At 33.0% G+C, this 13,305-nt stretch overlaps 1 protein-coding gene across 1 annotated transcript in view; it reads right to left on the bottom strand.

The window, feature by feature from the left end:
- The window catches only part of LOC106471956 (L-gulonolactone oxidase-like), a 32,664-nt gene extending 19,642 nt beyond the window's left edge, over positions 1 to 13,022 (bottom strand). Inside the window, exons 1-5 of the mRNA XM_013932580.2 lie at positions 12,831 to 13,022; positions 12,256 to 12,357; positions 6,192 to 6,317; positions 1,968 to 2,065; positions 104 to 194 (exon numbers count right to left, since the gene is read on the bottom strand). Coding sequence (XP_013788034.1) covers positions 104 to 194; positions 1,968 to 2,065; positions 6,192 to 6,317; positions 12,256 to 12,357; positions 12,831 to 13,022 — 609 coding nt within the window. The remainder of the gene's footprint in view (positions 1 to 103; positions 195 to 1,967; positions 2,066 to 6,191; positions 6,318 to 12,255; positions 12,358 to 12,830) is intronic.
- Positions 13,023 to 13,305: the final 283 nt, after the last annotated feature.

The following is a 13,305-nucleotide window of genomic DNA, read 5'->3' as shown; positions in this document are numbered from 1 at the left end:
AATTCATTAAAAATTATTATACATCTTTTGTTTTACATAAATGTAATTTATTATTCACTGAAACATAAGATTTAAAAGGTAAAATGGAAAATTCTTTACTCACATATGTTGACATTGTTCCGTAGTTATCACCAGTTCCATGTGTACCAGTGTTAACAGCACCCCCTAATGTAACGTCTGAAACTGATCCTAAACTAGACAATTTACAAAGAAATACAAACAATATTTTCAGATATTTTATAGTGTCAAATTGTTTGTGGTTCAATTACTTTGTTCATTACATGAACATGAATTAACATGAATCATGTCCACATATGTAAAGAAATGTAAAACAATAAAACAGATTTAGCACAAATTATATTAAAAAAATTTGAACACATAAATCAGCAAATCATGTGACAACCCCAGCACATGTGAATTTGTGGTGGAACAGAAATATCAGATATTCAGCATTTCATAGTTAGTGTGATGGCACTGAAAAGTGAATACTTTTGGAAAGGATGTGTTACAGTTATTTTCAACACAAAATATTCAGATGATCAAGATGTGTTCCTACCAGATATTTAAAATGTCCAAGAAGGGAATATCTCTTGCACTTAATGGCATTGGCAAACAAAGGAATATGGGTAAATGTGGGGCACCAGGACCGCGCAATAAGAGAGATGTAACAAGTCGTACCTCGGCTGTGGTAAGAAATTGTGGCACCTTGTAACATGTGAGAATCCACAAACTTGAAGGAAACAAATACATCCATGTACCCTACACAATGGAATGCAACATAATGAAGAAATATCTCCATCTGGAAAAGTTAGAAAAGTCATGTGTATACATGTTGCTTCCAATGATATATCCATTCTACCATCACATATCTGAAGCGGCAGGAGAATGAAATAGCTATTCATTCTATTCCATAAAAACAGCAGGAGAATGAAATAGCTATTCATGCTATTCCATAAAAAACAGCAGGAGAATGAAATAGCAGTTCATGCTATTCCATAAAAAACAGCAGGAGAATGAAATAGCTGTTCGTGCTATTCCATAAAAAACATACGGGTCTAGTCGTCGAAAGTAGATCATATGTATTTCTGTGCAATCAGACTGTTAAAACATGTCTTGGAAAATGCACTCATAAATTAGGTGTCTTATGGAAAGCATACAGAAAGTGTAGCATGTTTTTGACATGACAATCTTATGACAGAGCTTTTTCCAACAGAATTTATGTTAAAATCATAAATAATATTCAACGTTAAACTGGTACACAATTAAAAACATTTTATTTAGGACTATCTATGGCCTTCAAAAAGTTGACGACTCTACATGTTTTGACGTTACAACGTCATCATCAGTATGTTCTGTTCTTACTACTGCTGTTTGTTTCCAATACATCTTTGTGATGGCCTGGAGATCTTTCTCATCAATTCCTATCTCCAGTAAGAATTATATCATCTTTAAGTGTTTTACCCTATCAAAAGTCTTAGTGTAATGTATGAAAAATATATATATATATTGTCTTGGACCATTATGGCACATTAACAGATTGTTCTCAGATGAAAAATAATTCGTAATTTACCAAAGAGTAATTACCACATGATTCTAATCAAGATGCGACGTGCCAGACTTTAAGGAGTTTATAACATTGTAATTTTTCCAATTTTACTGGATATAAAAATTTCATTGATTGTTACTTTGTTTATTCATCAAATTAATGTTCCAGACCTTATATTTGCCTCTTACATTGCCCTTGAAATACAAACACAGGTTCATTTAATATGAAAACAATACAGTTTAGTCAATACAAATGAACTTTTATTGTTCAGTTTTGAAACAAAGAATAGAGGTAGGCATCAGCCTGCTAACATCAGCCCCGTGTACTGTTTAGAGCCCTCGTGCATTTTTCAAACATCAGGGTCTGATATTAGCATTATTGTAGTGGAACAACAAATACATTAAATGTAACAAATACTTACATGGGTATAGCCAGGCCATACTTTGGGAGATGCTTCTCATTCAAATCTCTCACTGTGACTCCAGCTTGAACTTTAATCATCCAAGTTTCTTCATTAACCTATAAAAATAATTATCATTCACTTAAACTAACAGGATTTTTTTTTATCAGGTAAACACCTAAATTAATATTAGAAGCTAATAAGTTTTAGGTAAAGTAAAATTTACTTCCTTCAATACATACCTTTACAATAGTTGAAAGTGAAAAACAATGATTTGCTTTCTTCTTCAGTAAAATCATTTTCCTTATCCTCCTCCTCCCATCAATATGGAATTGTTCAACTTGCCATGTATATTAGATGAGCTAATACCTTAAGTATGTACATTCTGGCCTTCATTTTTCAAGTTTTCTTTCGAAAGCTAATCTACATTATTCAATCATATCTAACCAACATACAGAAATTCAACAGTATTAGTAGTGTGTATAGGAAAGGAACCCAATTTTCATTAAATACCAATCTTAGGATGAAAAGCAAAAGAAGGAAAGTGTCATGCAGAAGCCTGACTGAATTTATTACACATTTAAAATACAAATTTCAATATCAGGCCAACCTTTATAATAAAAAAGACAGCTAAAATGTAAGCAGGTCAATATCAAAACAGGGGAATGGGACTGGTGATGGAGATAAAGAGCCAATGTAAGAATGCAAGCTATGATGAGATGCTGTAACGTTCCCCGATTACACACTAAGAAAGGCTCATAAAGTTACAAATAGAGTTCATTAATAACCAATACAGTTATACAAAACAAACTGTGGTTTGGTTTGACATAGCATTTAGAACAGGAGTAACCAGAATCTATGCTTGGTTAAAAGTTCATTAATAACCAATACAGTTATACAAAACAAACTGTGGTTTGGTTTGACATAGCATTTAGAACAAGAGTAACCAGAATCTATGCTTGGTTAAAAGTTCATTAATAACCAATACAGTTATACAAAACAAACTGTGGTTTGGTTTGACATAGCATTTAGAACAGGAGTAACCAGAATCTATGCTTGGTTAAAAGTTCATTAATAACCAATACAGTTGTACAAAACAAACTATGGTTTGGTTAACATAGCATTTAGAACAGGAGTAACCAGAATCTATGCTTGGTTAAAAGCACTAAGTGTACATTACTAAGGCAAACTACATTCTATATTATTGGCAGAAGACTTTATCCAGGATCAATACAAAATATAATCCAAACAGGAGTACATAAACATGGCCAAAAAAAAACATATCAGCCAAACTGTGATTATAACCTGATGGGTTACTTACCACCACAGCTGAATGACTGTCAAACCTTTGTGAGGGAAAAAATAAGGCTTGTCCCATGACTGATGGCACATCAAACATGGAAAAATAACTGAAATAAGATTGCAGATTCCAAGGCTTACCTTCACACTGATGAACACTAGCAGAAATCTTTGGAATAAATAAAAAGGTCAGAATTCAAAGGATACAAACTTTTTTCAATTAAAGAGAAGATTCATGGTGAAAGGCCCTTTTTTTTTAGTTAATAGTTTAACTTTAGTTTAGAGGATGGGGCAGCCTAAATAAACCAATAGGTCCCTTGTTATCCCTAAACATTATGTTATGTTAAAATAAGTAGGGTTTCTAATGCAAACACCATGGTTGCTTGTGGCTAGTGAGTGGGTTAGTTTCTGAACTAAAAAAACCCAAGACATTCTATTTGAATATGTACAGTGATTAACTTCCAATCAGAGCAAGCTGTGTACTTACAGCAAAACTAAAAATTAACCTGCCAATTAATATAATTAATTAAATGTACTTTTCTTGCATTTTTACTGATAAAGATGTGACAGCATTGTTTAACCATATTCTCTCTGTTAACAATATTTTAAGCCATAGATTCAGAGGGTTTAGTCAGCTTAGAAGCAAAGATGAAGAACGTGATAAAAATTCTCAGACGAACATCAATATCTGAGGTAATCTTTTAAATCCCTATCACCTATATGTGGCTAACTAGCACCAACCCTATATCGGTTTTGATACTCAGTATTTGATAAATAGTGTCAAAATGGTGTATTTAAGTGCTTTACACTCATAAAAAAGAAACCCATCATTCTATAGGTATTTGAAGAACTTGTAGCATTCTGCCACAATTTAATTCTTCGTATTGTTAGCCGACACTGGGCAGCTGGTACACAATTGAATAGAGTTGTTTAAACATTTGTTTAACAACAATTGTGGTAGTGTCCAGGGTCACTGATGAGGAGTGGAATTCTCCCAAACTAGTCTGGCTCACACACACACCCCCAATGAAAGAATAGACTATTCCAAGCTTTCAATTGTTGTTAAACAAATGTTTAAACAACTCTATTCAAGAAAAACAGTGTACTGAAAAGTGAGTATTCTCAAACTTCATTTTACTCTTAATGATGAAGTTCACTTATCTGTTAACTCACTTAAATATAAGCAAGTTAAAACTAAGCAGATGATGACGTAAGGAAAAGTGAGAAAATAATTCTATAAAATTAAGTAGATGTGCAATTATTTGAGTGGCAAATTACATACCCAGCTCTGCTCTTGGTGGAAGCCCAAAAGATCAAATTACATACCCAGTTCTGAGTTTGGTGGAAGCCCAACAGTCTACAGGCAAATTACATATCCAGATCTGAGTTTGGTGGAAGCCCAACAGTCTACAGGCAAATTGCATACCCAGCTCTGCTCTTGGTGGAAGCCCAAAAGATCAAATTACATACCCAGTTCTGCCCTTGGTGGAAGCCTAACAGTCTACAGGCAAATTGCATACCCAGCTCTGCGCTTGGTGGAAGCCCAACAGTCTACAGGCAAATTGTATACCCAGCTCTGCTCTTGGTGGAAGCCCAAAAGATCAAATTACATACCCAGCTCTGCTCTTGGTGGAAGCCCAAAAGATCAAATTACATACCCAGTTCTGAGTTTGGTGGAAGCCCAACAGTCTACAGGCAAATTACATACCCAGTTCTGCCCTTGGTGTAAGCCCAACAGTCTACAGGCAAATTGTATACCCAGCTCTGCCCTTGGTGGAAGTCAACAGTCTACAAGTAAAGTGAACTATTAGCCCATAATGGGCTTCCTTTTTGAAACTCTTGTAATACGCTTTAAATGTCTTACATTAAAAGTTTTGCAAGTAATTTTAAGAAGACTGCACTCTGTTTTTACCATGAAAACATGCACAAATTGCTAAAAATGAGCAAAATCTCTGAGAATTTTTAGTAGTGTTCATTTTCCAAGTAAATTGTTGTAAAACAGAAGTGAGGAGGTGTAGAGTCGAGAAGCTTGGCAGAAATGGAAAGCAGTTGTGGCACTTCTTGTTCAAAGCAGCCCAATTCACAGTAGAGATGTTGTCAAGATTTCTACTATCTAAATTAGGTACACTTATTGCATTAAATTTAATAATAATCTTGAATTTTGCTTCTACCGAAAACTATATTCTACATCAAGAAAAAAAGAAGTATCATAAAAAATATATTAATTATGAAGTCCTTCTCTGATTGAAGTTTAAGCATTTATTCTAACCCTAGTATAAACAAGAAGTTAAAAGATATGAATTAGAAAAAAGTAGCAAACTTAAACAGCAGTAATATGTTATCCCCTATATTGTAGCTAGATATTTTATTACTGCATGCTTTGGTTTTATGGGAAACAAGCCAAAATGCTGAAAATCTTATTTATAATCTTTGACTTGGAGAATTTTATTATGGTGCAAGTTTTGTTTAAACCAAACTATTTATAAAAGCGACTGCAGTAACAATATAGGGATTATTCTATAAAATATTTAGTTTTTTCAATAAGTAAGACATTTTAATATGAATTTGGTTTGCTTTTGGACTACTAACTTAGCATGCCAAATTTGGACTGGATTGGTCAATTCACTTAGGAAGAGGTGCATTCACAGACAGACAAAGTTTTTGGTTGGTGGATAGAATCATTCATATTATTCTTGAAAGGAATAATTTAAAAATATCACTGTAGGAAATGAAAAAAAAAATCCAACCCATTTGATGTTGCAAGAAATATATCCAATAAGATATAAATTAAATTATTAATTAATTAATTATTAAATTAAATTATTTATTTAGCTAGAACAATGATTACTCACCATATATAAGAATTAGACTTTTCAAAGTAAGGATTTTTCTTGGAAACATTAACTAAATGTGTTAAAGAAATATTTCATGAGATAAAATAATTACCTCTAAAACTTTGTTCATATGTTGTAGGCTAATCATAAAATCTGTGGTGCATGCAATGTCTGATGGAGAATGGCCATGTCCAACCACTCGTATCTTCTTCTTCTCTTCACGAGCCAGGTTAATAATCTAGGGTAAAATTTTAAATACACAACTTGTGAAAAACAAATTAAATAATGCCAGTCAGCTCTAACACATATAATGTATGTCTGAGAAACACTGTATGAAAAGATTTTTAAAACTTTTTTTGGTTAGATAATTGTTTTAAACTGTTTTATTGAAAATACATTAAAAAAAACGTCTTCCAAGTTTCTTTTATAAAACTGACAAGCAATTAATGAACCACTTTTGTAAAACAAAGCAAATTTCTTTATTATAACATTAGCAATATATCACCTTCAATGCCAACACATGCAATACAATTGTAATTTCTCTATGCTTTTAATGCATAAATTAATTAAGTTAAGCTATATGTGAAATTCACGAGCATTTCTTTTTGTCATTTCAGGTAACAGAGCTGAAAGAATGAAACACTGCATGAATTAAAACATTTATTTCCAGTGTTGGTAATAATTTTTTTGTCACATCATAATATTTCTAAAATTACACCCTCTAAATACTTATAATTTCTTTGGATTCAATAAATATAAATATTATTCATTCTAAGTTATTACCCATTTCATTCCACTTTCTGTTGTTTCACTGCTACAGAGTTTACACAGAACATTGAAATATATAAAATCAGTATTTATTATTAGTACAATTTTGGAAGGATATTAAATTTTAAATCTCATAATATTGGTTTATATAAGATCTAATCCAGCTTTTGTCTCACATACATATAATCTTTTACAATACTAGTATTAACCACTTATTGAGTAAACTTTCAATCAGAATGAATTTTTTATACTTTTCGAAAACAATAAACTAGAATATCATACGCTGGAGGTGTAACTTACTATAAGTTATATGAGAAAATTCAATATTATAACAGAATGGATTCATAACGTTAAGTACTTTTGCACATAAACAATACAACATTATTGTAATGTTAGAACTTCTTATTGTGATAAATTAAGCCTTAATGTAATTAGTACAATAATAATGATTGATGTACATGGTTTACAAAAAGTATTTATTTACAGAAGTTTAAATATTTCAGAATATACTTATTCCATCTTCAGCAAAATCTGGAAATAATATTACAATCATATTTACTAACTAATGTTATAATAACTTCAATAAATAGCTTACTTAAAATATTCAGTAAATTCATAAATTGGAAAAAGCACAGATTATAGAGTATGTTACAGAAATAGCACATATTATAAAATGCATGAGACATCACGTGATAACTATTCTTAACAAATGGCTGAGTGTTAAGTGAAACCAGCAGAATAATTTAAGGTGTAAGGACATTGTACGTCATTAAGAGCTCGATGGTCTTTGTTATGATTAAGCTTTCATTAACAGAATAATTTAAGGTGTAAGGACATTGCACATCATTAAGAGCTCGATGGTCTTTGTGTTACAGAAATAGCACAAATTATAAAATGCACGAGACATCACGTGATAACTATTCTTAACAAATGGCCGAGTGTTAAGTGAAACCATCAGAATAATTTAAGGTGTAAGGACATTGTACGTCATTAAGAACTTGATGGTCTTTGCTATGATTAAGCTTTCATTAACAGAATAATTTAAGGTGTAAGGACATTGTACGTCATTAAGAGCTCGATGGTCTTTGCTATGATTAAGCGTTCATTAACAGAATAATTTAAGGTGTAAGGACATTGTACGTCATTAAGAGCTCGATGGTCTTTGCTATGATTAAGCTTTCATTAATTATGAATTCAGGATCTGAAGATCCTATAGTAATTGTTGTTTAGAAATTTACAAGTAATGTTCGTTAGAAAGTCAGTAGATAGTCATTGTTTAACAGGTGTTTGTGCAGAAATGTAATTTCTTTGTGTAAAATAGACTAATTTGAACAGAGATTAAAGTTAACATCTTCGTTACCTGAAAATGTATTTCCAACAGATACTCAATTCCCACACAGAAAGATATTAAAGATATCTTCCCCCATGCGCTTCTGCTTTAGAGATTTGCTTGCCACTAGCCTTTAGGCAACTCCTACCTAAACTCACGAGATTTCTCATGACTAGTGCTACTGTATAATGACGTTATTATGCAGTAAAAGCTCTCCAGCAATAGGAGGACAACACGAGGTCCCTGCACTCTAACTCTCGCAATGTTTTTGCGCTTGTGATCTTCATTCTATGATGAGGCAAGGAATACAAGTTGCACTGGAGGAAGGGTGGAAAGTGTGTGAAAAGGTAAGTATCTATCGGAAATACATTTTTAGGTAAGGAAAATGTTAACTTCTGAGACACTACACACCTCTTCATACAGCAAGCTAGAATACGGTGGATGGACCAGTGTAAAAGTTAATAATATGAGCACCCTTCAGAAAGCCATGGAGTGCGACTCTCGATGGCAGGAGCTCCCATAGCTGTATATCCATGGGAGACCGCATCTCATCTCTTCCAGGTACACTCTTCACCCAGAGTAGAAGGAAGGGAGAGGCAAACGGGTGGAATATAAACATGGTTGTCTGAGTACTTGCACACAAGAGATTGGAGAGCCAATTTGTAGTGTGGTTGGGCCACATTCAGACAATACCTAGTTCACACTTCAACTGTACTCTCATACTTATTGGAATGACATTGACTGCAAGAGGAGGACAAAAATTAATCATACATGCTTGTCTCAACTCTACCAGCTGTGGAAGGAATGCACAGAATTCATGATATAGTGTATGAAATGGTTAAGGTGTGCTCGCCTCAACTCTACCATCAGACTTTTGGACAGACTCCAGCTGTGAGAGGAGGGCACAGAAATTCCTGTCATAAGTTATGTAATATTAAGTGTTCATGGGTTGACTTGACTGGACGGCATCAGCTGTAGGAGGAGGGCAGGTACATATAGTGTGTGCTCACCTTAACTCTTTTGAAAAGACGCAACCACCATTTTCTCTGAGTCTTCCCATCATGAATTCCTCTCCCCTTTTCTCTTTGACTGGAGATAGGAGACCACTTATCATTTTCTAGCCACTAGAGTGGTGGACCATGGAGAACCCTAACTGATTGGGATCTAAAAGCTGGAGCTAGAACAAGGGGTACCAATCAGTGGCAGTGGTGACACTGTTAAGGTAGTGCAGATCACCCTTCATATAATTATTTCAACAACATTCCAGAAGCACTTCATAGTATGCTGTGCCCTCCACCTGCACTCTGCATCTATTTAGTCGAGTTGAGGTAAGTACATTACAAGATACATGCCCTCCTCCTGCAGGCTGCAACTGTCCTGTAGAGTCAAACTGGGCTGTTCGACGGGGTTCAACTGTCCCTACCTTTGCCGGTTGTCAGGTGGCCTAAGCTTCACCATTTTGCATTTTTTGATACTGCAAGGTGTTTGTTCCCCAATTTTCTCCACCTTTTTCTAGTCCTTCCTTAACCATAGACACACTTGCTCTGTTCCCTTGCCTGACTGGGACCTCAGTGTCTGCCTGCACACTCTTACTTTGCACTTGCTGGTTTTACAAATAAGGATACAAGTTCATCCATTGCACTGTCTCAAGTAAAAACTTTTTATGGCTGAAAGAGAACCAGTTGGGATCTGGGTAAAGAAAAGGGAGATGTCAGGAGGAAAGTAGCAAAAGATCAACAAACATCAATGTGGATAGAAGGACTAGGAAAGGATTATCAGATGGGAAAGTCTGGGTCAATGGGTGAAGGAAAGGAGATGAGAGATGTTTAAGCAATAGCGTGTAATATTAGTGTATATGATAGGTAATCTTCATCGAATGTTCTTGTTGTTGCTTTTATCCTATTCACACAATATACATAACTAGTCTAACTTGCTATTTAATTATCATCAAGGTATATCTTAAAAACATTATTATCCTTACTGTGAGAGAAAAACATGCTTTCATTATATGATTATCATTCTATTTGATTTAGACAAGATCAGTGGGGATTACTGCATGTTAGAAAAACAAACAATAGCAATTATGTGACGGCATTTAATAAAAATTAGCAATTTATCACCCACGTAGGAAACATTAATAAACTTTTGGGAAAAGTTAAGACAGTTGCATACTAATAAGTTTATTCCAAAACATGCAAAGCTTCTGTAAGTAAAAATGTTTTGGGTTTTGTTAACTGTCTTGATCTTTATTATAAGACTTTGTTTTCTCCTATCTTGAATCCAATGGCAGCGTAATTAATACAAAATGTGTAATATTACAATTCATAATTTATGTTATAACCATTTTCGAAACATATACTTTCTAGTTATACAGTTCATAACTTCAAAAATATATAACATGAAGCTCCAAAAATATTTCAGTTTTATGGAAGTGATCACAAATTTGAGTATTATAAAATGCCATAACTATACAGAAAATTTAAACCATGTATACAGTATGTCTAGTTTGGGAGGAGATTAAAAACTAGAGTTTAATTAGAATTTTAGCAGCATGAAAACACACAACATAATATTATACTAATACATTTCACATATTCCTGGAGGGCTTTGCTAATGAAATACAAGCACTTTCATCTTTCCTTACATTACACTACTTCCCATACACAATTTAAAAATATAAATTAAATGTTACTAACAGTAACTAATGATTTGAATCATCGTCCAAGATGTAGTCCTAGCTATTACTTCTGAACTATATTTTTATGCTAATTTACAACATGATGAAATGGAGCTATTTCACCAAAATAATCTTGGCTCTTGTTAAAATGAAAGAAAATGAAAAAAACTTTTCATGAAACACTAACTGTTCAGAACAAAAGCCTAATTTGTTCTTAAATTGTAATTTACAAGACACGTGAAGAAAAACTTGAGTCACATACATTATGCATACATTGGTAATGGAGACTTTAAATTCTGATGTTCAATTAAACACACACCATGTTCTATCAGTATTTTCTGTAGAAAAATTCATACACTATAATCAGGTGATTAGAGTTTGTTTTGTGGAAAGAAACTAATATTTAAAGCTTTACTGCAAAGATTAATATCTGTACCAAGCAATTTTTCGTATTACAGTTAGTTGTGAAAGCACATATAATATGTTGAAATTAAATATTTTGTAAAGGTATATAAATTCTATATATTTTTGTAAGGAATCATTATGATGTTAAGCATTTTTATAAAAGATCAGGTAAAATACAAATCTGCTTTAAAATTCAGATTTTTTATTAAAATGAACGGGTATTTGCAGAAATTCCTGTGAAGAACTGAAAGGATAACATAATTTCTAGTAAAAAACTGAACTTCATATTTCTGAGAATATCTAAATATTACCAGTACTTTTCAATTGACGTTCTTTTTTTTTCAAGTGTTTAAAAACAATCTTAGCACCTTGTAATCTCTCTTAAATGTATCCATTCTCAAGTTAGCACCACAGTTAAAAACAACAAAATAATTAACAAGTATGCTTAAGATTATAACTGAGTGATCAGTGAAACGTAATAATCGATTAATTGTCAGACTCATTAGCTGATTACGTTTAACTATTCACAAATAATAATAAATGAGAAACACTAATTTTGATCAGTTTATTATTTTCATGAATTATGATACCAATTGATTAATTAACCTGGACAATTAATTGAAAATAATAATGGTAATATTCCTATTACCTGGATGGTTCGAATAATCAAAAACTATAATCACTGGTAGTACTATTTTTCATTACATAATAACTTTTGTAATATTAATCAATGTTGTCAATGTTCATAAGTAGTAAATTATATTGATTAATAATCAATCACCCAGCTCTACTTAAAATGACCATACACCTGATTATTACCAGAACTTGCACATTTTCTACCAAAGCTTATAGAATGAAATATTAATCTAAATTCTTTATATAAATATTTCCAATTACATTCGTACAAGTTTTCCCACTTGAACCACCAATCTTTATCCAGTACACTTTTAGATCTTTTATGGTAAATACAAAAAATCTTAAATGCTAAAACATTACTTGTATAACTTCATCTTCTGTTTTTGGAGCAAAGAATAGCTCCGGACAGCAACCAAAAGTTCTTGCCCAGTTGAAAAAGTGTACACCTCGAATTCCACTGGCCTAAATAAAAAAAACAAAATTAAAAAGAATTATCTACTGTAGTCTAATATATCATTTACAAGACAGAAACCTAAAGAAATATACTTCAGATTATCACACACTTGTTTAAGTGCAAAGCTGTATAAAATGAACCATCTGTGCCCAATAGACCAAACAAACTCCAAACTGATGGGAAAACTAGGGCTGGGAAAAGGAAACCAAAGTATCTGGGTCCAATCCCCAAAAAGTGACTCCAAAAGCTGCAAGTCTAAATATCGAAAGTTAGAATAATGATATACCAGAGTATTATTGTCCAGAATACATGGAGGTCGAGGCATACTGACACCTAAATACAACTGATCCCCAAAATGACTCGCATGAACCTCAATATCCAGAAAGGGAGAAAACACTGAATACTTACCCAGAGCCTCATCAGTGAGAAAGTCAGGAGTAGAATCGTAGGAAATGGGAGATAAAGATAAAACATAACATACCCAATTGATTAAGTCTAGAAATGGGAAAAAGAGGCCCAGGTACCTATCCTGAAATGACCCATGACTGTAAGGGGAAAGCAGGCTGTCCAAATTCTCATGGCCATGTTCAGGCAAACTTTCACATATGTGAGGACAATCATCAGGTGATGCAGAAGACTGCATAAAATTAGCTAACTCCCAGTTATTTATCATTAAATAAAGTTACAATCCATAAGGCCAGCTATTTAATCATAGCTTTTAAAGCTGCATTTCAATGAAGATACATAGACACACATTAACAATCAATGTAGTAATGATGCTTCCCAAATAAATGTGAATATCTGAAGAGCATTCTACGAGTCTTATCTCACTACAACAAGCAGTTTCTTTTGAGCTTAAATAAAAGAAGCTTTTAATTGTGCATCTTTTTTGTTAACAAAATTAATAACTTTTTGACAGTGCTGTTGCTTCCTGAGCAGATAAAGCTTGCTCAGAT

This window comes from Limulus polyphemus, unplaced genomic scaffold (assembly GCF_000517525.1).
Source record: "Limulus polyphemus unplaced genomic scaffold, Limulus_polyphemus-2.1.2 Scaffold4987, whole genome shotgun sequence".
NCBI lineage: Eukaryota > Metazoa > Arthropoda > Merostomata > Xiphosura > Limulidae > Limulus > Limulus polyphemus.
The sequence above is the reverse complement of the archived record's forward strand: the minus strand, read 5'-3'. Positions and strand labels throughout refer to the sequence as shown.